Raw genomic sequence first — 27,415 nt, 5'->3', positions numbered from 1 at the left:
TTCTTCCATTCAGTAACTTGCCGGAGACTCCCTGATATTCACTTCGCCACCTATGACAACGGCACAGAGAAAGCAGTGCCAACAGAAGGTCTGGAAGGCAGCATGGCAGGCTTAGTCACTGTGCGGACTCTCTGAAACTCTAATACGGAAGCTAATCTGAGAAGAGCCGTGTGGCCACATTTCAATAAAGACACAGATAGAACCTGACTCAGAGAGAGATTATGGCCCATGGGGAGCCACTTACAAGTCACTTCAGGAGTCCCTGCTTGGTCACCACAGCAAGATGGCGCCACCTGGTCCGCCCTCCCCAAGGTCTGAAAGGAACTGGCCAAAGTATGGTCACACTGGACATCTCCACAAAGAGAACAAATTGCTTGAAACAAACATTTATTAGCAAGCACAAAGGACCAGTGGCAGCTTGTTCTTTGTGCATGCGGACGTGGCAGCTCTCTGCCCACTCAGCCACTCAAGGCACACATGAAAACAGCCCAGGACGGGATGACCGATGTCCCACAGATAGGTAGCATCAGACCTCTGACCTAGAGTTCATGGCTGCGTACATGCAAGGAAACAGATTCTGACTTAAATACGGTCAAGGCACACGCAAGTTTTGACTCAAGCCACTGGCACTAAAGAGAACCACTTCTAGTGATTCTCAGGAGAGAGATATTCTTAAAGAAATTATTTACTTCTGTTTTTCACTGCAACATACACACAATTCAAAGTTGGAATAAATGCCAATAAATCCCACCATGAGAGAGGCAGAGGAACTCATCCTAATCATTCTAGTAATAATGAAACATAACAATGGCTTCAGCTTTCTAAGTGCCAAGGATTACTCCAAATACGTAATGTGTAATAACTCATTAAAAGTCTCAAGAAACCGTAAGATTGTGCCCGTTTTACTGAGGTGAAGGCTGAGGGCCAGAGAGGTTCAGAAATTTAAACTTGTAAGCGACAGAGTTACAGGTGAAGCCAGGTTCCCGGACAGTGCTGGTCTACACCAGGTGAGCCGCCTCATAGGCCTGGACGTACCGCATTTGCTCTGGCTGCAGAGAGATGCCCAGGTATGGGGTTGTGGGGGCAGGTTCAGAGCAGCTGGCTGGGCAGTCAGAATATACGTTAGTTACAGCTGAAGCATCTAGAATAAAAAGGAAGGCCCTCTTTAAAGAGCAAAAAAATAGGGGGCGCCTCGGTGGCTCAGTCAGTAAGCATCTGCCTTTGGCTCAGGTCATGATCCCAGGGTCCTGGGACGGAGCCCTGCATCGGGATTCCTGCTCGGCAGGAAGCCTGTTTCTCCCTATCTCTCTTCCCCTGTTTGTGATCCCTCTCTCACTGTGTCTCTCTCTGTCAAATAAATAAATAAAATATTTAAAAATAAAAAAACAAAAAAGTTTTAAAAAGAGGGGCGCCTGGGTGACTCAGTGGGTTGGGCCTCTGCCTTCAGCTCGGGTCATGATCTCACGGTCCTGGGATCGAGCCCCGCATCGGGCTCTCTGCTCAGTGGGGAAGCCTGCTTTCCCCTTCTCTCTCTGCCTGCTTGTGATCTCTCTCTTTGTCAAATAAATAAATAAAATCTTTAAAAAAGAATTTTTTTTAAAGAACAAAAAGATACACAAAGAGGTAAAAAGCTGAATTTTATTCACACTAAACAACCAATAATCTCAAAGCAGGAACACATCTATTTATTCATTTGCCAAAAGCTGGTTCGGAGGCTGCCATGAGGCACAGACAGTCTCGTCGAGCATAAACTGAAAATTTCAAAGACAAATGGAAGGTAGAGAGGAGAACAAGAATCTATTCCAAATGGTAGGATTTCTCACGTATCTTCTTTCAACAAGATCTCTAGGCCTGTTACGAGGGGAACAACGATAAAAATTATCCCAGTAAATTCAGAGTTGGAGGCAGGGGCACATACCCAACCACAGACAAAAGTACATGAAAAAGGCACTTAGTAACAAACTCACCAAACAAAGCATTGGTTTTGAAACAACAAAAAGGAACTTACGTGTAGGCCAGCGTTGCACTGAAGTGTTTCTTGATGTAGGTTTCCAGAACAGGATTAAAATGCTGAAATTTTCTGTCAGCAATTAGTCCAATGATAAATACCTGTTGGTCAAATCAACACATGCATTAGTAAAATAAGGCAGGCCGCATCTGAATCAGCGGCACTGCTGCGCGTCCGTGAACTAAAACGTTTTTGGACGGTCCCTCTTTCTACCTCAGAAACGACCTTAGCTGAGCTACACTGTCCTGCTGAAAGCAACCGCCTCACAACCCAACTGCTTTGACTGGATTTACAACAGAAAACACTTCCAAGGTGACCGGGAGGGATGCCCTCCCCCAGCCTCACAGGCTGGAGCATGAAAAGCTCCTCCCCACCTGAGCAGATGAAACGCAGAAGCCTCTTACCAGAGCATCAAACACAAGCGTGTCAAACGTCTCACTCTCAGAGTTCTCCATCATGATGTTGAAGAGGGCGTCCAAGGTGTCCTGGAGGAACTAGAAACACACAAAATGTCAGCAGACAGAGTCAACTCACCTCACTTTCCCCCAACCTAGAGTAATTACCCTCTTCGGCCATACTCCAAACACCCACCTTTCCCAAATGTCACCAATGAAGCCACACACTTCAGGGGCTCTTCCCAGCCATGCGATGCACAAGACAAAAACAGAGATGAATGAACTCAGAACAAAGGCATGGCACCCTGCGCCAAGCAGAGGAGGATGGGTAACAGGGAACCGCCCTGTGGTCCCCTCCCTATAAGACTTTCCCAACCGTTTTCCAGGTCTTCACCAGTCCGGGGACAAAGAGCTCAACAGCAGCTCTCAGAGGACCGGCTCTGCCTCATCCCAAGCTCTTTCGAGTGTAGGACCTGAGCCAAGGAGTAGGCAGAAGCCGCACAGAGACAAACATCCAGCTGAGTATAATGAAGGACCTTCCACAGACCCAGATGCCCACAGACGGAAGAGGCAAGGGACTCTGAAACTGGGGCACCCGGCAGAACACTAGGAAGCATGTTTTATTCAAGAGGAATTTACTAATTCCTTTTATAGCCCTACTATAATTCACCAAACAAACATTAGGGCCCAAAACGACAAACCATCATGAATTAATTAAAGAACGAGATAAAAATCAGGAGACGCCAAAGTTATATCACACTAGAAACTGGCTTCCAATCCTATCTCCATCTTCTCCTGGAAGAAGTGTAAGACAGACCACGAAAGACTATCTTGAAGGTAATCAGTTCCCCATTAGTGGGGGAGTTCAAGAATAGGCAGAAGGCCACATGACGGAATCCTGGACATAAAAGAGTATAAAGTATAGATATGTCACCATGAGTCATCAGGGCCATGCAAACCCAATCCACGGTGAGATGTGACTTCACACCCACTGAAAAAGCATTCATCAGGACTTGAGCAGTACAGTCAGTGTACTACACTGATGCAGTGTAATGTACTCCACAGATGTGGAGGAACTGGAGCCCTTGCACATCACTGGTGGAAATGTAAAATAGTACAACAGTTTCGAACACAGGGTGACAGATCCTCAAAGAGTTAAATGTACGTTTGCCGCACAAGCAATCATTCGTAAAGATGTATCAAAATGAACAGAAAACAGACCTCACACAAAAACCTGTACACAAATATTCAGGGCAGCTTGACTCATAAATGTCAAAATGCGGCAAACACCCAAATGCCCACCAGCTGATAAATGGGAGAACAAATCCATACATCGGAATATTTGTTATGCGGCCACAGAAAGGGATGACGTTCTAACATGTGGCATGTTACGCTCTGAAATATACTAACTAAAAGAAGCCAGTCGCAAAAGGCTACAGATTGTATAATTCTCAATTTATATAAAATAATAAAATGTCATCTGAGGAGCCAAATCCATAGAGACAGAAAGCAGATACAATGGCAGGGACAGTACGGAGTCAGTGCCCACGGGTTACAGGGTTGCTTTCTCTTGTGATGGAAATGTTCTGGAACCAGACAGTAGAGATGGTGGCACCAACTCCTGAGCATACCGCCACCATGGAAATTAAGTGCACTTCGTTGTGTGTGAATTCTATCTCCATGAAGCTGTTATGCAAAACAAAAGAACAGGCTAGAGGGTCCCACAGCAACGGTGTCAAAGGAATGGCTGAATGGGATGTCCAGTCCAGGTTCTTCCCAGAAGGCTCAGCCCATGCACACAACACAGAACCACAGGGGCCCTCAGGTCCTCACAGTGGGTCTCCAATGGTTAGAGCACTCAGACTGGGGAACCAAATCACCGGGACCTGCTCCCAAAACCAGCGCTTGCCCCACAGTTCCACCTCGGGCTATGAAACTTTGTGTAACTCCAAACCCAGTGCCAAGACCTCCCTCAGGAAGAGGAACATACTCCCAAACCCAGTTAGAGATCTCAGACCCACCAGAGCATTAAAAACCTCATTATGTTCTTTTTCCTTTTCAGTTTTAATTTAAACCATCTCTAGGGCTTGAACTCACGACCCCAAGATCGAGAGCCACATGCTCTTCTGACCAGCCAGCCAGATACCCCAAAGCCTCATTCACCCCTGCTACCCACCCACCACCTATTTTATACCAGAAAGTGCCACATACAAGCACCAGGAGAATGAAATTCACCCCGACATTCTGGTCTGGATATCAGCCTTCCTCCAGCCCACAGTTACTAGGGCCCACACCACCTCATGACTTTTGTATTATCTCCTAGCATCTTCAGTTTGTAAAACCTTTGCAAAGGTCAAACCTTTACACCATCTGCTAACTGCCCTGTGTTACCGCCATTGGGCTCGCCAGGTGCCAAGCTTTGGCTCGTCTTGGTTCACACACCGAGTCCCTGCAGTCGACTACCCCGCCAGCCAGACAAAGGTCATAATCAGTAGCCCAGAAACATGGCCATAGTGAGAAGGAGCCGCCTGCACTAGGCTGTGCAGCCACGGACGCACAGAGATGCCAGGATCCCCAAGGAGGGCCCGCACCCAGACCCACGAACACACTCCTTTGACACCTGCCCTCTCTCGATGGCTAGCCACTGGAGGCCCAAAATAATCACCATTTTCATTTTCCACCAAGATGGGCACCTGTATCTTTTACTAAATAAGCCAATACTACTCTTAACGCATCAAGTCATCTCTCTCCTACCAGTTATAAATGGATGTAAGGGTTGGAGGGGGCCTTGGAGGAGCGTAAGAAGTTCAGTCTGTGATGTCCCCAGAGGAAAAGGAACCCCATGAGCGCTGGGAAGCCCTCCAGCCCTGCCTCCCATTAACATCCGTGTGGCCTTAGGTCCTCTCACCTCTCTGGGCCAACAGGATACAAAAGATGCCCCAGCAATGGACAGACAGGTTATCCAGACCTGCTGGTACCAGTGCACACGGGAGGGAGGGGGCTGGTGAAAACCATCTCCTGGGATGAACAACAGGGTTTGATAATAGATTAGGTAAGGGGAGTGCAGGACAACAGTAAGACAAGATGGTTCTAGATCTTCTCCTTACGTGTAACAATAGGCCAACAGAAATACAGCTAATTCCTGATGTGATACAGGGATTTAAAAATGAGAAAGGACAAAATCTCATTAACCGTGTATCTTCTAAAGTTACATTAACTTATTCACCCAGTTTCCATCTGAATCAGGGAAGTTACAGAACCCAGGAAGTTTAAAATGCAATTAACATTGTCCAAGCCAGAGGTAGCAGACAAGAACCTAAAAAGATGATTAAAATTAGAAGATTAGCAAGGAGATGTTTGAATGGTTATACAATGAATCTCAGAAAGTGGTGCAACCAAATTAATTTATACTGAAGTTAACCACATTGCTGCTTAATTAAGGCCATTTTAAGTAATTAATTTTTACAGAGATAAGGCAGTCTCCTGCAGTCACTCTCGTGGAGGGCGAAGGACCGAGCCAGAGACGGAAAGACCTGGCTATAGACACCTCGTTAACAGAACACCGCAAGTGTGGACCCGCTTATCGTCTGCAGGCCAAATGGGGCCTCCTGAAACTGGAAATGGGTTTCCTAATAGAAAAGGAAAAGTCTGGACATCTAGGTGGTATGGTTGGAGGAGTGTCTGACTCTTGGTTTCAGCTCAGGTCATGATCTCAGGATCAGGGGATCGAGACACATGTCAGGCTCCACGCTCAGTTCAGACTCTGCTTGAGATTTTTTTTGTCCCTCTCTTTCTGCCCATCCCACTCATGCTCTCTCGCTCTCACTCTCTCTCTCTCCCTCTAAAATAAATAAATAAATCTTTAAAAAAACAAGGAGACATCATCAGAGCCAATGAGAGGCAAGAACAGCCTAGTATCAGAAGCAGCGATTCCCTAAAGAAGAATTACGTAACTGGGTCTCTCCAAGGGATCTTGGGTCACTCCAGTCTGATCTGACACTCTTCCAGAGCCTGCTCTGTGTAAGGCTAAGAAATGAGTCCAAGATCACAAGGGGGACAAAAACGGTCAAGAGAGGACTCCCAGGGCTGTGATCCTCATGCCACACCACCCATCTCTCCAGGTCAACCACAGAAGTTCTAGGTGACTCATGAGCCAGGACTAATAATAATGAGGATGGTAATAATGCTGATAAGATGATAATAATAGGGCTGAATGCTAGGGCCCCCATGTGCCAGATCCAGACTACAGGTTTCATGAACCTCCAAACAACCCTATGAGAAGGCATTACCATGGTCTCCTTTACATAGCAAGAGGAAAGAAGCCTGGAACAGATTATTTCACCTTTGTCCGTCCCACAGGGAGGACCCACTAGAAGAAGGGCCAGAACCCAAGACTAGGTTGACCCCAGAGCCCATCACCGGGAAGCCAGATGGCCCTCCCAATCGGAATCCAAGCCGGAGCCTGTCCACTTCTAGGTCCATGTTCACGTCCGATCAAGGGATTATAGCCAGGAGCCCACGCCACCGTGGAGGCAGTGCCTAGGTCTGCTCCCACGGGGAAGAGAAATGGAGCAAGGGCCCCCACACTGTGTGTTACCTTCACCACCTCGCCGCCGTCCACCTTCATCAGCTGTCTCAAGTTCTGCTGCAGCAGGCTGGTGTTGGAACGCCACTTCAAGAGCCCCAGCAGGTCCACTGAAAGCACAGAACCAAGATCAGTTCCTCAGCAGCTTTGTCTCCCTTCATCATGGAGCAGGCGAGGGTTTTGACAGAATGTTGAAAAAGAAAAATCCACCCTATCTGGAAACATTTGTCTGTTCCATACTTCATTTCTTTCTAGAACATACCTGACACCTAGTATGGCTGAATTCATTATTTCCAACGACATTTCCTGTGAAATGATTTCCACACTGAAGCTTAACAATGTATTTGGGGGGCACCTCGATACTCAGGCGGTTGGGTGGCCAACTGTTGATTTTGGCTCCCGTCATGATCTCAAGGTCCTGGGATCAAGCCCCACAGCAGGCTCCATGCTCAGTGGGGAGTCTACTTGAGATTTTCTCTCTCTCTTTCCTTCCCCCCGCCCCTCCCCACACTTATAAGTCTCCTATCTCTCTCTCTCAAATAAATAGATAAATCATTTTTTTAAGATTTTATTTATTTATTTGACAGAGACACAGTGAGAGAACGAACACAAGCAGGGGGAGTGGGAGAGGGAGAAGCAGGCTTCCCGCCAAGCAGACAGCCCGATGCGGGGCTCGATCCCAGAATCCCAGGATCATGACCTGAGCCAAAGGCAGACGCCCAATGACTGAGCCACCCAGGCGCCCCAGATAAATCATTTTTAAAACGCATTCAGGAGCTTAAAGAAAAAGGGCTCGCCTCTCCAATCTGCAAGGAGGTAGACTCAGCCCAGCAGAGGGTCTGGAGGAAGGCTGTTCACCCACAAAGCACGGCCCTGAAATCTTCCACCAAATGGCTTTTTCCCGCTTGAGAACAAGGCTTTTTTTTTTTTTTTTTTTTTTTTTTAAATTAAATAACATAAAGTAAGAAATGTACCTTCAGGTACAGAAACAGCAAGGTCATAGGGAGGCTGAACCACAGGGCAACTGCTGCCCTCAGTCTGGCCTGGCCTTCCAAGGCTGCTCGTTTCTTAGGGCTGAATGTGTGTTCTGTTTGTTTTCTAATAAAAAAACCATAGGCTGAATGGATGGATTTTTACAGGCTAAATGCAGAAGACAATGTCCAGAAATGACTTCGTTTAAGGCAGCAAGATGTTCTTGAAGGCATGAAGACAGAACACACAGCATCACTAGGAAAGAACATGGGCCTACACAATCTTCCCTGGAAGTTATACTCATATGCCATTATGTGAAAAAAACACAATTAGCAAAGTGTATCCAATTTACCATTTATGCTCATTGGGCACAAACTTCAGCTGCACAAAGTACCTCCATTAAAAAAAAAAACAAACCACAACCTAATTAATACTGGAAAGAAAAATACCATTTTGGCAATAGGTAGCATTTCAGGGAACACGACACACCTAGTAAGGACGGAACCACGCACAAGGCATTATTCATGTGATGAGCACCCAAACATTTGTTCTCATTTCTTTGTCCTTACTCCAAAGTACATCTGGCAAGGGGACCCGTGGAAACAGAGAGAACAGGAGCTGAACGACCGTGTAAGAGACTCAAACACCCGCTGGGCCACTCCGCCATCAGGGGACCCCAGACAAGGAACCCCACCTCAGCTTACCTATCTGTACAATGAGTACGGTGTTGCCAGAGTCAGGGCTGGTACCAGAACTAAAAGGTGTGGCCTGCTAAAAGTGCTAGGCAAGATGGACAGCAAGATGTTTTCATTTCTAAATGAAAATTCACCTGTTTTCTTCCTTCCTAAAGGAAAGTAGTGACAAAGGCCACATCCTGCCTAGACCGGCTCTTGGTCCCAAGGTTAAGGCAGATTTCCAGCCCATAAGAGTTGTTTATTTATCTGGTTTTTAATGGCAACTAGCTAATAATCTGGATTCCATTCATGCAGTTAGTGGCACTTTAGGAATGAGGGAGGCTGAGCCTGACCTCTGTACGGCAAACCTGAGAAAATGAAAAGCTGGCAAATGAACAGTGGGAGAGGGCCTCTGAGGAGGGGCAGTGTGTTTTAAGAAGACAGAACTCGATCAACCCTCCAGCTACCTGGTCAGACCAGTGCTCCCCGACCCAGCCCTCATTCCAGGGAGCCACCGTGGTTTGGCCCATGGCCATTCTGTGTTTTGTGACTTCTCACTAATTACACAGGAAGCTCATTGAAGAGAGAAATCACATCCTATACTTCTCCTTTTATACCCCAAAGCATCCAGTAATGCTGAGAACAGAGATGTTTAATACAAACCTCAATGAATAATTCAGCCACCACTTTTCCCTAAGTAACGGAACTTCGCAGGAACAAATCACAGACGCAGAAAAATGACTCCCAGAATGAGAATCTGAGACTCGCTGCTCAGATGCCAAGTGGGGCAGCTCCATCTTGCAACACCACCTGCCACGCCACCATCCCAAAAAAGGAGAATCACTGGCAGGTGTGCAACGAGAGCCGAAAGAGGTCCCCTTGACTCTGCGGGCAGCATCACCCTGGAATCTCCTTGTTGCCCAGCAACAGCCGCTGCGGAGAACAGGGCCCCTGCGCCCTCAGTTCCAGGGAGGGAATTACCCTGTGACTGATGACAGCCAGGGAGCTGGGAGGTATGAGGAGGAGTTGGCCTCACACCCCTGGGAGATTTCTGCTTCTTAATACCTTGGGAGATTTCTGGTTCCCAGTCCCCTTCCCCAGCAATACGCAGGTTAAGAAGGATTCTGTGTGTGAGCCTCCCAACCTAACTGCTCTTTGGAACACTGTTCTGGTGGGGAAAACATGTTCAAGTTCCAAATAACAACTTCCAAACGTACTTCTGGAGTGGTGACCCAAGCCTAACATGAGTGACTTCCTACGTAGTGAAAACGGCATAACACGGCAGCTCTCGTTCATCTGGCAGGTGATGAAAAGCCACGTGCCACACATGTGGGGTAGTGACTCACCAGTGAGGCGGCCATTGCCCTGAGTTTAATGAGGCCCTGGACAGTGCAGCAGTCAGGCTAGGGAGGGAATTCGCAGGACCATATCCAGAGAGGAACATTTGACCAGTGGGGCACCCTTTCCATAATGCAGTCCCAAACCAGCAACTGCTTTGCTGACCACATGCTCCTGGGCACAAAAGCTGCACACTCCCAGTGCATTCTGCACCCCTCCCCACACTTGCACAGAGCTTGATGCCCAGGTAAGGGTTTGCATTTGCTTACGGAGATCACTGCACACCACCAGCTGGGAGAATTCATAACACTTCGGGCAAACTGTGATGATGAAAGTAACATTAGAGAGACACATCCAAATGGCCTTCCTGCATTTGAGTGACGTGCTCCCCCACACGGGTGACTCACAAGACAAGTGGTGAGGAGGCACAGTCTATAAAGCCAGCAGAACAGCAGGGAGACAGTAGGCATGGACAGCAGCAATACCCAGCCCGCTCTCTACTCCAGTACCATGGCTTTCTGATGATGGGGTCCCTTGGTTGCACGTTTATCCGGTTAGAGTCCAAACAATGAATGTGCCTCGGACAAATCCGAGACTACTGCCAAGATTTACGGACAATCCCCAGGGACACAATTCAAGATACCAACCAACATTTATAATCAAAATCCATATTGGGTGGTGAAGAGGAAAAAATTGGATTTTCCAGCTGAGTTTCGAAAGAGGATGCAATCCCTCTGCATGGCCGTGATCCGGCCACACATGGGGGACAGAATCTGTAAATGGAGGAAGTGTGCAGAGGGAGCCCTGCTGCAGCCAGACAGCGCCCCGGGGACCAAGGCGTGCCCCAGGCCACCAAGCCGGCCTTTCGAAGTAAAGCTAACTGGTGATTCTCTGGGCGAGTAACTGGGAGATAGAAAGGCACACACGCAGAGCGGGTAGCTCAGATCCTCTGGCGTTGTAATCCCCACACCCTCACGAAGCCCTCTGAGGCAGATGTCACACCCGCATGTGTGCGGAGACGAGGTGAGTGAGGTTCAGTTTCCAGGCTCCATTCAAGTTCGCTTCCAGGGTGAGCACACAGCAAGCGCTCCACACCCGGTCTTTGATCGGACTCCAAAACCCGTGGGTTTTCCCTTACATCATGCTACCTTCCTGTGGCCAAAAATCTTTTCTGAAAGCAAACCCAAAAGGTTATCTCTCTATAAGGTTAACGCCCAGACCAAAATTATAGTACATTTTCAGGTGCAGCGGGTGCCACGCCCCCTTCTGGTCCATGGACATTGGTGCCGGCCAATACCAGCACATGGAGGACGCTGGGAGCAGAGAGTGGGCTGGGAGCCCGAAAAGGATGTGGTTGAGGGAGGAAAAGTGCAGGGTGAACACGGGGCCATCCGCAGACTCACCGTTCTGGGTAAGTTTGGTGGAGCACACGAGAGTTGAGATCTGGAAGGAGTCTTTGCTGATCGTGCAGTTCCCAAGACTCTGCATGCTCCTGCCGGTGGCCGAGTGCGCCTTTTCCTCGAGCTCTGCTTTCGTGGACGGCAGGCTCAGGTACGTGGCGGCGTCCTCCAGCTTCTTCGCCTCCGCCTGGGGGTTTAATCACGGGCACGTGGGAAGCAAGTCACAGCCGACGACCCCTGCTTCTGTTCTATCCGTCACTGTCCTTCATCCTTTTATCCACGTTTGCTCTTATCACTTCCAAAACTGTTCATTTTAACAGCTGCCCTTATTGGTATAGGTTCATTCATTTTAACATTTATTGCACATCCTGTTCTCTCATTAGGGACAGCAAAAGGGCTGGTCATTGGAGATGTGCATGCAGGTAAGTGAAACCAGAGAGCAGCTTTCTCACACACACAGGAAACGTCAGCTCAGCCCAGGAGTCCCCGAGGGGAGGACGGAGTAGGAGAGAGCTCCACCCCAGCAGTACAGCACCAAGCAAGCAGCATACCTTGTAGACGATGAGATCGTGCTCCCCGTCCCTCAGCGTGGTCCCGTCGTATCTCATCAGCTTTACAAAGGCTAGTGCGAATATTTTCTCAGATTTATCCTTGGCTGCAAGAGAAATCCATCATCATTGTCCACCCCGTCATGGCAAGATCACATAAAAAACTACAAGGGCTACCCTTTACAAAAACATGACAAAACTGCACTGAATTAAAGGAAATAGAAATGGAAAAATGGGAGTGTGTTCACTAGGAGGAAGACTCCTCCTAATGGGACCAGTGGTGCTCCAATTAACCTGTAAATTCCAAGTAACTCCAATTAGAACCTCAAAGAAGAGATTCCTCATGGAACATGCAAGCGGATTCCCACGGTCACGAGCAGTGGAAGAAGCTCAAGAGCACAAAGGATGGGGAGGCAGGAGGTCTGCGAACCAGGAAACCAGCAGTGTCTGGGAAATGACAACAAAGACCACAGCAAGGCTTAATACCGGGACGCCCAGAGGCAACAGAAGCGACGGCGTCCGGAAACCCAGTGCAAAAGGCAGTGCAGTAGGGACTGGCCATTCCCTGAGAAAACTGGCTATCAGTATGGGAAAACAGAACAGACTCCTACCCCATGACATCCACTACGATAAATTCAGGCGGAGGGAATGCATGAATGTGAAATTTTGTTCTTTGGCAAGAACGCTCCCCTAGATACCTGCGTGTGGGTGAGACTCATTCCTTCCCTTCATTCAAGTTCTGGCTGACAGATGCCCTGCTCCGAGGTAACCAGACCATCTCACGCAGTAAATCATAACCCGGGCACACTCTCTCCCCTCCCCCGATGTGTTCTTCTTCTCAACTGCTATGGACTGCATTGTGTCCCTCCCCAGTCTGGCCTAGAACCCGAAGCACCCCCCACGTGCAGCCTATAGGAAAGAGCTCAAGGTTAGTGAGGCCTTAAAGGGGGAGCACCAACCCCACAGAATCAGTGCCCTTCGAGAAAAGAGAGCAAGACAGCAGAGCTCTCCTCCTCTGTGGGTTCACAAGCTGGACGAGCAACAGGGCCTGCCGTCTATGAGATACTCGGTAAGCATCCGTTCTAGCTGGGGAGACACCAACAAACCGGTCCTTTAGCTTGGTGACAGTGACACATGAGAGGGGCATGGTGGAACAGGGATGAATGTCTAGATGGTTGGACGAGGTCTCTGAGGAGATGGACAACATGTGAGCTGGTGCATAAACCTTCCCAGAAGAGACACGGCCAAAGGCAGAGTCCCTGAGTGGCCCTGCGCTTGGCCCTTGGGGACAGAGAGCCAGGTGGCTGGTGAGCAGCGGGGGGCGAGTGGGCCAGGGCCAGAGCAGGAGGCAGATAAGGCGGAATCTGAAGAAGCAGATTCTGAACAGGTTCTGCAAGATGGCCACAGAGTGTGGCACGGAAACATTGGGTTCCAGGGCTATCATCATTAAAATTATACACCCTACATTCTCTTTCAGAGATGACAAGAGCGGGCGCCTGGCAGGCTCACTCAGCTGAGCCTCTGCCTTCCGCTCAGGTCATGATCCCAGGGTCCTGGGTTCGAGCCCCATGTAGGCTCCACTCTCAGTACAGAGTCTGCTCCTCTCTCTCTGCCCCTCCCCGAACTCTCTCTCTCTCAAATAATAAAATCTTAAAAGAGAGAGAGACAGACAGACAGAGGTCAACAAAAGAGCACACCCACCTACACCCTGAGCCAGGAGATCAAAATATCTATCCCGAGTCACCACCACTGCCAAAGATGACGTGTCTTGTTCATCTCTGCAGTCCTGGTGTCCATGAGTACCCGGCACGTAGCAGGTGCTCAATAAATTCTGGCTAATTAGAAAGAGAAAGGAATGACTGACCTACCGAAACAAAGGCAGGAATGAAGACAAAAAAATTTTTACTCTAGGAATAAAAATAGCAGTAACAACTTTGTAAAAGGACACAGAAAACGTGAACTACCATAATGTTCAGGTAAGAAGGAAGAGATCTCTGTGCGAGCAGCCATGGTTCAGGACACATGAGCACCCCCATCAGCACATGGGTTCCCCTGATCTTACTAGTAAGTAGGACAAAGTAACACTGTGCACCTTTGATTCATGTCCTATACCCTGATCTTGAGGCCACAGGCAGGACTGACTACATGCTCACTGGCACCACCGGGAGGAGACAACAATTTTGCAGGACACCAGGGGCACAGGAGGCAGGGCCGCCCCACCCAGCCAGGCCCCCTGAGAGCCCAGGAAACTCAGCTCCCGGCCAGCCGGACCCAGTGCTGCACACCAGCTCGAGTTCGGGAGAAACAGGAGCGGACGCACCTGAAGTGCTCACAGGCTGCTAGAGTGTTTGTCACATCAGCACCGGAATTCCCGCCCCCCCGGAACGAATCCCAGCCTGAGAAGCCCCATCACTGGTTCCCTATGCTCACCGTGTCTCCCTTTAGGGGAAAAAAAAAAAAAAGCAGCTCACTGCAGGGGGTCGGGGGGCCACACTGGCCGGTTTCTGACCCTGCGGGTGTGCGCTCAGGCAGGCTGAGGAGGCCCTGGGGGCTGTCAGCGCTCCCGCGGTGGCCGGCTCAGGACAGAGTCAGCCTCACACTCCCGGTGTTCCACACGGTTCCAAAACCCCACAAGCCACAGCCAGGGAGCCTCATTAATTATGCAAATGTGTGGCGGCATGTCGGGGGACAGCACCTTGTCTGTAACAAGTACTTAAAACTGACTAGAAAAACAAGGATTTTGAAAATTAAAATGCTACAGAGGATATCCCTCTGCCCTAATGTAATTTATTAACCAGAGAACAAGCTCATTGTAAAGGGCGAGTGTGCCTTTTAAGACAAGCTTCTGTGGATTCTAGAACTCTTTCCTTGCCCGCCAGTGCTCCCACCTTCTTCCCTGCGGCCTGCTCCCACTCCCAGCCGCTCTACCCGGCCCCCTGCTCCCTGCTTTGGGCAAGGAATGACCTCCCCTGAGCGGCCCCCATGATGGACCCCGCTCCGGTGACCCCGCGCCCCTGTCTACTGCTCCATGATCCTCCCGCGCTGACCTCACAACTCATCTCAAACTAAAGTGTGCAAAGAGGATCTTCTCTGTGAGATGTAGACAGCAGGCGCTAAACTAAGACCAGAGGACGTTAAGTGGCCTCGCCATGCCCCCGAGGTGTGGGAGTGGACACTCATGCACACAGACCGGGTTTGAACCCGAGCTCCCCCACTGACAAACTGGGTGACTTTGGGGACTGAGCTGGGTCTGTGAGCCACAAGTTCCTCCACCGGAAGTGCAGAGCAATGACCACAGTGAGGGCCCACGGGGCTGTCATGGGTGAGAACAGATCCAAACAGCACAGTAAGAGCACACGAATGTTAGCTCATGTTTGAGTCACTGTTCCTACCCCACGGTTCTGGGCACCGAGGAGGGCCATGCACAACCAGCAGACCCCAGGCCGCCACCTGGCGGGCTGGCTCCGGCCGTCAGGCAAGTCCACCTTGGCTGGGGACCGCTTCCCACGCTGCCCAGCCCTCGCCACCCTGCTTTTCCCCGTCTCCCTGAACCCCAACCCCTCATGAGCTAGGGCCCTGCTCTGCTGAAACCCTGGGAAGGGACAGGAGATAGGATGATGCTCCAGATCCACCTGCCCCGTCCCCCCAACAGCCCGTCTTCAGGCTGAGATGCGTGCTCTGCACACAACAGCCCTGCAGACCACAGGAACATGCTTCCCCAGAGCTTCTCAACAACAACGGGGTCCTGGCTCCTTGCTGGCCGCACAGTAAGGCCCACCTTCCCCCCGCTTCACACCGCTGCGCACACACTCACTCTCCTGCACCCCCTACCTGTGCGGGTCCCGTACCCCGGAAAGGGCCCAGGTCAAGCAGGCCCCCTTCCAGAAACAGCATGAAGGATGGACATATTACCACAAAGAAGTGGCTTCTGAGGGCCCACCCCCTCCTCTATGCCAAACATCGTGCCATGGGTTCCGTAGCCTCCGTCCCACTTCGTCAAGACCCCCAGGCACTTATCCTCCAGATGAAGCATCTCCAGAGAGCCAGGGCAGAGGACCCCCCCTTCCTCAAGTGGTCCCCACCCAAGTGATAAACACAGCCCCCAAACCACCCTTCCCCTCAAAGCAACAGCAACACAATGCAGCCCATCTTGCTGGGCATTACTGTCCCAAATCTTAGCTCACTGCCCTGGGGGTACAGACCACAAAGGGCAAGGAGGGATACAGCTGTCTGTCGTGATGTCTTACTGTCTAGTACAGGGCTTTGTCCTTAGCAGACAAGAATGAACATGAGAGGGGAACTGCAGTCATTGATAAAGAACTCTTCTGGAAGGGCAGGGATCCGAACCCCAGTTCTTCCCCTCTTCTCAGCATCAGTCACAACTACACCAACATCTCCCACCAGAGAAGTACAGTCTGAAGCCAGACGTGGGGGCTACCCGCAAACACAAAACAGATATCGAGGCTTTCCATTCTGACGCAAACAGCATTAGGAGCTGATTTCTGAAATCTACTTGTATCTCAGTGACTTTCTGGATGAATGGAACAGCCTTAGAAAGTCACGTGGAAGAGAAGAAACAGAAAGGAAGAACAGGAGGTAGCAGCAGGAGAAAGTCGAGAAGAAAATGAAGATCTCCTGTAAGCGTCGCAATGAAAAAGAATCAGTAACACCTTCCAGACACAAGTCAACATGGAAATGAGCTAAAGGATTAAAACTGCATCTATTAGGATCACCTAGTTCTGGATCCAGAACAAGTGACAAGTGTAGCCGACGGAGCTTTGCCCAGTTTCCCCTTGCAAACAACACGGGCTAAAATCAAAGGATTACTCACAGTCCTGGGATGACCTGTGGCGGAAGGTAAACCGAAGGTGACTGCGGTTGACGTCCTCAATGGGAATGGCCACCTGTGCAATGGAAAAAGAAGCTTTCAGCACCTGTGCCGTATCTTCTCGCATTAATGGTTTTGTTCAAGTGGAGATACTGTGCGACTGCGCACTTCCTCCCTGCAGGGACCAAAATACGGTATGCCTAATCCCGATGGGACTTTCCCGAAGGCAAAATGCTTTTGGAAAATTTAAACAAGACAATGTTGTAAGGGATGCCAAACCGATTCTGTAAGACAACAGAAAATTTCATAAATGTTCATGTCCTCACTGTTAAAGTCTACCTTTTACAAGTTGCCATATTCCCAGTAGCCCTTATTGGAGGTGTCCACAGTCCTTCCACAGCTCAGGGACCTACCCTAGGGCATCAGGAAGAAAGCCTTCCTGTTGTGACGAGCAGTCAAAGCAGACAGACCCCATGCATGCTGCCTTTAACCAATGACTGTCCCCAATTCTCCCAGCTACCATCTGTCTTCTAAGGCCAACCCCAGGCTGGGTTTCCCAACGTTCAAGCCCTTGGTACGGGGCTGTGGTGTGCTACGGCAGGTTGCCGTGCTGACGCCAGCAAGCTGCGTCGGGAGAGCAGTGTCACCTCGTGGATGGGGACCCATCTCCCCAGAGACGTCCTCCATACACTGTCACCTCTATTTTTTCCCATTTGGTGTAAAGACAGCGTGCCACACACATAACAGACCCGGGAAGAGAGAGATAACAGCGATCTTTAAAGGACTTTGTCATTTGTCTCCATGAAAGTCCTATTTTTATGTCCAAAAGGAGATGGGAGTAAATGTATTCCAAGAAATGCCGGCATGGTTCCTTAGCAACCTTAAACGACTTTGTGGGGAGAGCTCCTCTGCCGGCTCAGGGTGCCCGCTGGCGAGCAGCCCCGGGCGGGGTGGGAGCCGGGGACTTCCTTGGGATACAAATGAGCATTTCATAATCAACCCCGTGGGATAAAATGACCATGTACATGATACCTTAACGGTCTCAAACCAACGTGGCTGTTTTACTTGGTAGTAAATCACGGACTTGTACTCTGAAATCGCTTCATCACCAGCACCCGGGAAAATCACATGCTTTAAAAGAAGGCATAAAGAGTTCACATCAGACCTCATAGAGCTTGACACTGCATCCATCTCCCCACCTCCCGCCCCCATTAGATGAGCTAAGCAGAGCACTACAGGAATGCCAATAAACCCCATCACAAATGGAATATGCTCCCAGCAATGGAAGGACAGATCCATCTGGAGCCGCCGCGGCCAGCATACAGTCTCGCTCGCAGACATTCCCGCATCTTGATGGCTATCAGTATAGGAACGCTACTGTCCTCTGTCCTTCCGACCCTCACCCCTAACAGCCTTCACATTCGGATCGGCAGGAAGCTGCCGGCTTCACTCAGCAGGTCCAGGATGAAGAGCGAGAGGCGAGAAAGAGATGGCAACGCTCCTTCCCATTCTACCAGCCGTAAACTGACCACTCGGCTCCAGCAGAAGCTATACCGATAAAGCCCAAGTGGCAAGGGCAACACCACCCGGCAGTGACCCTGGACATGGGCCACCCACACAGAAAGGACGCCACCCTCACCTCCTGGCACAGCTGAGCCTCAGGTGCACACACGGGGCATTGCTCTCAGACACGTGGGCCCAGAGGAGCCCAGTCCGCTCCCCAGGGTCCAGAGGGGTATCTGGCAGGGACACCTGCTCTGGCGCGGCCTCCAGTCGTCAGAGGAGGTCACCATCCCTGAGCATCGCCCAGCACACCGAGTCCTGCAGGCCACCATGGTAACCACCACCACCCAGGAGAGCACGAGGTCAGAGGCCCAGATTCAAAACCCAGTTCCAACTCCCACTTAACTCTCTGACCCTGGACAAGACTTCCCCGGGCCTCAGTTTCCCTATCTCTCAGATGGTGATAATAACTGTGTCTGAACTTCTAGTGTGACCACTAGACCTCTGAGGCTTGGGTCTATGTTGGCAAGTGAGGCCCTGTGATAGGACCGGGAAAGAGGGGGTCTCTCGAGGTAGGGGTCTCTCAAAGCAGGGGTCTCTCAAGGTAGGCGGCAGCCAGGACCCCGAGGACACCAGCCCTTTATGGTGAGCTGGAGAAAGGGGCAGAGAATCAACTCTCATCCCCAGAAATGGGATCAAGCAGCCTTAGCTATGTCTTTTCCTATTCGGCAGCAGAGCCAAGAAAACACTTGGAAAATAAAGTTTCAACACCACAGATAAAGCTTTGCAACAATAAATACCTCCAGCCGTTTTCCGTCTTCATCGTAAACAGACACTGTAACCTCCACATTCTTTGCTGTGGTTTTGCTTCCTTTATCAAAATCTCCTTGAACTAATGTTACATAGATATCATTTCGAACATCACCTGGGGGAGAAATTATACCTTTAAAACCAATCCATTATTCATAATATAACAGGGAATTCTGCAACACTGTTGAAATTGCTACCAATCCTAGCAGAGAATTATAAATACTGTATATATAATTACAAAATATTTTCTACAAAACAGTCTCAGCATTTAAACACATGACAAAAGCAGTTTTCAGCATCGTCATCGTAAGATCACAAGGAGGAGGAGAAACTTCAAGGCCCTGAATTATCAGCACGGTCCTTCACCTCAGTGGACAGCTCATGCCCACCGCAATGCGAATGCCACCGATGGGTTCGCAGTGACCATCCCCTCTCCGGTGTCCATTGCCCAGCGTGACCCCCATCACCATCGCATGGTGGACCACGGGCTGTGTTCTCGGTATATGCGTCACCCGAGATCATCACACCATCAGTGGCACATGTCAGATGACAACGAGTAATACTGGCTTCCTCTACATTATTCCAAGGACTTGAGCAAGAAGCTGATCGAGAATCAGAGCCACAAGCCAAGGTTCTGAGTTGATGTCTGGGATCAGGGACTAGGAGCGGGTCAAGAGAGAAGTTTCTCTCCTTCTGGTGGGCCGCTGTCAGGATCAGAACAGACCTGTGTGTTTTAAAGTGAGATTGGCCATAAACTGTGAAAACAAAAACAAAACCCATACACAACAAACAAACTCAACATGCTTCTTCCTACTGAGAGCCTATGAGGCCCCTGGTAATGGTCCGACTGGGAAAACTTAGCAAGCTTCATTAGCCGCATGATTTAGAGCAAGCACCACTACCCAGTGCTTCTCCCTCTGCTGTGTGTCTGGTCACGTCCCACGTGGACCCACCTGCCCTCCCACAGGAGACGTGAGGAACCGGCCCATCAAAAGAAGCAAATGGCCCACTATGGCCAAGAACAAGTCCCCTTGCATTCTTGTTTTCTTCCTTTCTTTTTTTCTGCTCTATTCTGGCTTTTAATGTCTCCAGCTATTAAATTAAGCCTTCATTTAAAAGTCATTATTATAATAATCCCAGTGGGTTGTTTCCACAGCCACAGACGCTGCTGGGAGAGGGAGTGCGGCTGTAGTCAGTAATACTGACTCTGCGAGAAGCTAAGAGTGATGGAGCCCAGGCCAGGCGCAGAAAGCAAAGCTGCCAGGCCAACACCTGCCACCAAGCCCTGAGCGGCTGCGGACAAGTCACCGGACCTCCCACACCACCCACCGCTGAGCAGAAGATAAGGCCGGGTACATCTGCAGGACCCCTCGGCCTGCACATTCTACCAAAGCACAAAACCTGTCATCAAAAAGGGCTACAAGAGCTTCTTAAAGGCCTCATCAGCCAGACGGCCATGACACGCTGGGGCAGCGAGGTGGTGAACCCCATGGTCTCACTCTCCTACTGGCCTAGACATCCAGACGCAGGGCCGGCCCAGAAGTGAGACCCTTTTTATGGCAGATGAGCCCCACAGATGCACACTCACAAGAGTGCCCTCAGTGGAGGCCTGCAGGGCCCCAAGGTTCTCACTCTGGGGAGGAAGGAATCGCAGGCAGGCGTGGGTGGACTCACACCCCCTCTGCCTCATGCAGGCCTCCCGCCACCTTCTGGGCTCAGGGGAAAACTCTGTTCCCCACCAGGATCCTTCAGAAAGCCTGCAGATTTCCAGTGGCTCACAGAAAGGCAGAAAAGCTGGCAGAAACACACAGGTGACACAGCAGGCTCTCCCACTGTGTGAAGGAGATGCACATCTCTGTAAAACACATCTCCATGGGGCGCTTGGGTGGCTCAGTCATTGAGCATCTGCATTCGGCTCAGGTTATGATCCCAGAGTCCTGGGATCGAGCCCCGCACTGGGCTCCCTGCTCAGTGGGGAACTCGCTTCTCTCTCTCCCACTCCCTCTGCTTGTGTTCCCTTTCTCACTGTGTCTCTATCAAATAAATAAAATTTTATAAAGAAAGAAAGAAAGAAAAACATCTCCATAAGACAGGACAAGATGGGAACAATGCACAGGTCCTACCAAGCTAAAGGCCAGGGACCTGAGTGAAAACACCCCTGAGTCTCAATCTCTCTCTCTTTCCCAAGGGTACCATGTGGTACCCACAGCCTGTCGACGATTCCCTGGCCATAGAGAACATGGTGGCTCCCTCTAGCTAGAGTCCCACACTACAGGAACCCCAACTCCCAACTCAGTACACAGAACCCACTGAACAACAGGCAGCTACAAGGCTTCTGCAGGAATCTATGAGGAGATTATTTTAGAGGTCTAGAGTTACCTTTTAGGTTGGTCAGTTATAAAGGGAAATATGACCAGTACGAGCTAGAAGTTTCCCGGGCCTCTCTTCGAACATGAGGCCATCCCAGACCACCCAAGACGAATACCCAATGTCATCCTAATCTATAAATTTCATTTCAATTCCACATGCAAGCAATGCATCCACTAAGAGCTCCAAATTAATTTGCTGTGCACAGACTTCAATCCTGCCCGCTGAAGGTACCCCTCGGTTTCACAGCGAGCTGGAGCTCATGCTTTCCTCCGGTATGGGGAAGCTGCTACACACCAGCCTCTGTATGGGGAAGCTGCTACACACCAGCCTAACCAATCTGAGAAGTCCTTTACATCAGCTCACCAGCCAGAGAACGCAATGACCCACAACAGCCCCGAGACATCGAGGAAGCAGAAGGAACACACCCCCACCTACCCTACACTACACAAACCAGTAGCTCTGACAAGGCACGCAGTGAGCGGACAGCTCTTCCTGCAATGTGCAGCAGGGCCCTTAAAGGGACACCACGGGGAATCCTTGAATGTGCGGTGGTGTGGCCCCATTTCTACTGCTCATTAGTTGTGTAACTTTAGGCTATGGCTTAATTTCAGTTGCAATTAGTTCAACACCAACGTGTAGACTTCCATGAGCATTATCAGCAGACCAAAAAGTATCCCACAGATATAAAGGATAAATATTCACGGGCTTGCCCAGGATCTCGTGAGGATCAAATCAGATTATTAATATGAATGTTATTTGGAAACTGAAAAGTATTATGTAAATATGAGATTAATCTTTACACGGAATTCCATTATTGGTTTAAGAAGCTTAACATCCATTACCGAGTCTGAGCGGTACTAATAAGTAACAGGAACTGAGCAGGTTTCAGGTGTCAACGTTCACTTGCTGCCCCTCCTTTCTTGTTTTGATCAGGTGTCTACCCAGACACACGTCTGGTGTCCCTGTCTCCCTCCTACAACCCCTGCCGCTGGGAGGCACGGACGTCTAGGTGGCTGATGTGCACACCCCACTGCCCAACCCATCGCTGTCCAGGGGCCACGGGGCAGGGTCCTGAGCAGATCAGGCTGCAGGACGCCCAGGCTCCCTGCTGGGCAACAGTGGGTCCAAAGCACACTATCTCCTTTAGGACACTGGGGTCTGGAAAGAACACGGAAGCCAGCAGAGCCCTTACCCAGACGACAAAGTCAATACGCACAGGAGACAACGCAGCAGAGACTACTATGAAGAAAGGGAGCCCGGCTGTCCATCGCTCAGGGACGTAAGCCAGTGATTATGCTTAGGGCTCAGCCATTTGAGCCGGAATTGTGTTTTTGTGACTTTACCCACTACAGCATCCCAACTCCACCCCGCCCTACGGGTAAGAATTATCAATACTCTCTTCAGAGCAGCAGAGCACAGCTGAGCAAGGTTGGGGAGGAGCCCTGGCACAGCTCCAAATGGAGGCCAGACTCCAGGTCCTGCATTTTCACCTCTGGGCTGAAGGTGAAGTTTGAGGCTAGGGACCACAGCGGTGAAGAGACATTTAACCCACAACCGACCCTGAGGGTCTGGAACCTAGTAGGGTCCATTTACCTAAACTGTGCCCCTTAACTTTGAACACGTTCTAGATGATTCCAAAGAAGTTACAGGACATTCACTATGAACCTACGTTACCATCACCAAACTGCTGCCTTCATCCTACAGTGAACCAACCACCACGACTGATCCACTGAGCACAACCTAAAGTGAAGCCCACAGGGCCCTTGAAAGGGCCCCATGCTCCACTGTCCTTCGTTACATTTGAGATTCCCCGACCCAGCTCCCGTAGCCTGGCAGCCAGGGTTGTTGGAATGTCTCACTCCCATTCTTCCTTTTCACCAGATGATATGGGGCAGAGATAACCTGAAAGGCTTCTAGATTAAGGGTAACAGAGGCTTTGCTTACGGGAATGATGATGTTTATTCCAGCTGGTGGTGGAAATCCACCTCAGGTTCTCAGGGCTGGGTTTCTGAAAACATCCATTCCCTCGCTTATCCTTATACAATGCCACCAAAAGTCACTCCCACCAGCAGGTTAAGACAACCAAGAGAAGCCACCCCCCCGCAGCCCAAACCCAGGTGGTCAGCTCTCAGACTGGCCTCAGCTCCTGCCTGCAGGGATGAACTATGACCATGCTGGGGTTCACACATCACCTCCCACCAGCTCAACTCTCTGCTTGCCAGAGCTCCCCCAGGACACCATCCCCATACTGCACCTTGCAGCCAGCTGTACAAGCTCCCCGAACGCCATCCACATCCACACCACACCCAGAGCGCAAAAGGAATCAGTTCTTACCAGGCATGATTATCTCCGGAAACCCCGTCTTCCGAGCCACTGCTGTGGTCCTGTCCACTAAGTGAGGAAACTCTTTTCTAATCTGATGGATATCTCCAGGAAGTAATTTCAGTGTTACCCACAAACCTAGAAAAACAATGGACACATGAGTCATGTTTTATCTTCTATATTTTTGAAAGATTATTTCAGAAAACCTTTTCAGGAAAACCTCAGCAAATGAGCAACTGGTAATTCACAAGTCAACAAGTCAACATCTTTGGAGAAAACATGGGTGCGAGAGAAAGAGAGGGGCTAGGGAAAGACAGCTGGCACAGGGGAATCCCCTGCATCTGACTAGCGGGGGTAACAAACCCTACCCTGGAGGGGCCCCGTGCCCTGGCGAAGGCACAAGAGCAGCAGCAATGCACAGCACCTGCCCTGAACCAATGACTCTTCTCATAGGCACTGAAGATAAATCAGGAAGAAGCATTTTTCTAGGAGTGATTAAGAAAACTCTCCTTTTCCATTGTCCCCAGAAGGATGACAGCACAAAGTGAAGTTCAGGAGGTAAATGCACAGCTTCCCTAACCCAGGGAGTTTCACAGACTGTGGGGAGCACGGTGCTGGGCTGCGAGCCACCAGCAAGTCAGCTCCCGCACAGCCAGGGAAGCCTGGTCCCTCTGTGGCATGACATCACAGTGAAGGAGAACTAATGCTCTGCCCCCTACTTGGCTCTTCCCTCCAAGGAGGGCAACTGAAGACTCCAGAACCCCAAGCTAGACGGGAGGGCTGCTGCGCAGAGAACACGGTGAACTTGCTGCCAGCTGTGAGCTGAGGCTATCTGCCAACCTCTCCCTCTACCATGCGAAGCAAGAGTTGCATTTTGTGGAAAGTACTGCTGTGCAGCCAGCACACAGGAAGTAAAAAGAGGGAATACAGCAGGCACTTTCTAACAAAATCAAAGGCGGGAGACAAATCAGGTACATGGCTCTCTCAGCCATTCAAAAGACAGAGCCTCGCTTCCAGGTGGGAAGGGAGGTTGTCGCTGTCAGCTGACACATCTGGGTCTCCATCCCTGGGACCTTGGAGGCCTGGCCTGCTAGCTCTCTGGTCACTCGGCCCTGCAGGACCCTAAGTGCCCATAAGAATACAAAGGCATTTGCTCTCATTAACACTACTAGTGTGTGTGTGTTTATCTGTCTGCCAGCCCATTCCTCCCCTAGGATGCATGTTTCCAGGGAGCACACTGCCTTCAGTAGAAGGCCAACAGGAGAACTGTACACTCTGTCCACCAACGTGCATTCCAAGTAGACCTGGGAGACACCTGATGATCCCACACGGGAGATCACCTGAGGCTGCTGCTGTCCAGAGTCGTTCTGCTTGATGAAACCCCAAACTTCACACCCTTTTTCTCGAGCTTCCTGTCTCTTATCAGCCGGCCCAAAAAATCCATCCTCTGCTAAGACCTACATCACTTTTGGTGAAAACCCAGTCATGATGACATTTTTTTCTCTGCCAGGTGGTGAAGCCTTCTCCTCCTGCCATCTAGACAATCCCTCTGATCTACTCAGAAGTGTCGGTAAGCACCTACTGTGTGCCCGACACACACTGGGCACAGCAGACACAGAGCAAACATTCACTGTATCCTCACCAGGGACTCAGCTTCTGTCCCACGAGTAAAATACCCACGGGCTCAGTGAAATATGCAATGGCCAAGAGTTTTGTAAGGAAAAGTCCAGGGCACCTGGAGAGTATATCCCCAAGATGGGGATCCTGAGGGTCACCAAGGCTCTCCCGAAGGGACATCACAAGAGATCAGGAGATGAGTTGACCCTAAGCAAGGAGCATGCTTGGGTGCCTACCCGGGTGCTGGATGACCTGAGCCGCAGGGGGAGACGCATGAGAGGAGGCTCGGAAGGCAGCAGGGTCCCAACCCTGCAGGGCCCAATCAGCCATGGTGGGAACTGCTCCATCTGAAGGAGTGGGGAGGCTGGAAAGACAAGCAAGTACCAAGACCCCACTTGACAGTACTCTGGGGATCGTGGGGGTTCGTGAGCAGGTGGGAGGGGGGAAAGTTCAGAGCCAAGTGAGGATCCCAGCAGAGAAGCCACTGCAGGAACCCAGGCAACACCATGGAGGTGGGGGTGGAGAGGCCTATGTGGAGATCAAACCAGAACTTGACGAAGGAGGGGTGGCTACAGGGGAGGGCCATGGGCACAAGCAATAGCAGGTGCCAGGAATACCCATCCCTGAGCCAGAAAACCCTACACCCCGGCCACGTCCTGAAGGCCTCAGGTGATCTCCCGTGTGGGATCATCAGGTGTCTCCCAGATCTACTTGGAATGCACGTTGGTGGACAGAGTGTAGAGTTCTCCCGTTGGCCTTCTACTGAAGGCAGTGTGCTGAGCTGAGTGGTGGTGAATGGTCCCTGCTCCCTGGAAACATGCATCCTAGGGGAGGAAGGTGAGAGCACAAGCAAGAATAGAAAGAAGAGGGCCCTGAACTCCACACTGAATTCCCAACATTAAAGCTCACACAGGACATCAGAGGCCAGAGAAAATGGAAAGCCCAGAGGGGTGGCACAGTGCGGCCACAGGCACAAAATGCAGCCCAGAGAACAGGGCACCAGGGCAGAGTCCTGGCACAGAGAGCAGCCGGGTGTTACCGCAGACCTCAGCGAGGGCACCCTGCTAAGGCCGGGGGTTGGGGGGGGGGGGGGGAAATGCTGATGGGAGAAGGACAAAGGAGAAACAGAAAATCAAGGTCAGAGGGAGGAGGCATAAGCCTCTCTGTTGAGAAACTGGGAGAGAAAAGAGGCAAAAACAAAAACACATGTGTTATCTAAGGTAGACTGTTTCATGCGTGGTATTTTCCTTTCCTTTCATAGTTTTTCCTTTGTTTCTTTTCAGAATCTAAAATTCCAAATCATAAAAGGGTTTGAAGGAAGAGGAAAGAAGCATAACCAATAAAGAGACGTCCCTAAGACGATGTCAGGGTGCGACACCAGAACAGGGGGCTGTGTCTCATGGCTCAGAATGTGCACTGCAGGGGCACCTGGTGGGCTCAGTCAGTTGAGCATTTGCCTTAGGATCAGGTCATGATCTCAGGGGTCCTGGGACTGAGCCCCACACCAGGCTCCCTGCTCAGTGGGAAGGCTGCCTTCTCCCTCTCCTGCCTACTCATGCTCTCTCTCACACTATTTCTGTAAGTCTGTCTCTGAAATAAATCTGTAAAAAAAAAAAAAAAAAAAAAAGTGCCCTGCCACAAGGCCCCGGAAAGAAAGCCAAGTGGGAGCTAAGCCCTACCCACACTCTTGCTCCCCAAGCTGTGTACCCAGGCACTGCCTGCATCTCCCTAATCACCCAGATGACGGGCACTCTTTTTCTAATTCCCAAAAAAGCACCACAGGCTGGTGACGCTCTGGAACTGCAGGAGCGGTCCCTTGAAGGGCCAGGCACTGAACCCATGGCTGTGTCCTCTGGCAGAGCAGAGCCATGTGAAAGGGACACCCGTGGAAATGCAAGGGGAAATTATCAGAGGAGGTGACACAGTCACATGGGATCCCTTCTGGGGACACCAGGGTGCTGCAGACAGGCTCTCAAATCTCACACAAGTCCCCAAAAACCTGCCAAAGCAATGAATGTCCCCAGAATGAATGGGACTCAAAGACA

The 27,415-nt window shown here is 50.4% G+C and overlaps 1 protein-coding gene across 4 annotated transcripts in view; it reads right to left on the bottom strand.

Moving 5' to 3' along the window:
• Positions 1-27,415, bottom strand: part of DOCK1 (dedicator of cytokinesis 1) — a 490,751-nt gene that overhangs the window by 376,042 nt on the left and 87,294 nt on the right. For all 4 annotated transcript variants that reach the window (XM_059398808.1, XM_059398805.1, XM_059398806.1 and 1 more), the window contains 9 exons: positions 23,766-23,891; positions 19,052-19,176; positions 17,781-17,879; positions 16,752-16,824; positions 11,924-12,027; positions 11,376-11,559; positions 7,001-7,098; positions 2,413-2,502; positions 2,009-2,109 (listed from right to left, as the gene is read on the bottom strand). In XM_059398808.1, coding sequence (XP_059254791.1) covers positions 2,009-2,109; positions 2,413-2,502; positions 7,001-7,098; positions 11,376-11,559; positions 11,924-12,027; positions 16,752-16,824; positions 17,781-17,879; positions 19,052-19,176; positions 23,766-23,891 — 1,000 coding nt within the window. The remainder of the gene's footprint in view (positions 1-2,008; positions 2,110-2,412; positions 2,503-7,000; positions 7,099-11,375; positions 11,560-11,923; positions 12,028-16,751; positions 16,825-17,780; positions 17,880-19,051; positions 19,177-23,765; positions 23,892-27,415) is intronic.

The sequence above is a fragment of the Mustela nigripes genome, chromosome 4 (genome assembly GCF_022355385.1).
Source record: "Mustela nigripes isolate SB6536 chromosome 4, MUSNIG.SB6536, whole genome shotgun sequence".
Classification (NCBI taxonomy): domain Eukaryota; kingdom Metazoa; phylum Chordata; class Mammalia; order Carnivora; family Mustelidae; genus Mustela; species Mustela nigripes.
Note: the sequence above shows the minus strand (reverse complement) of the source record. Positions and strands in the feature narration are given on the sequence as shown.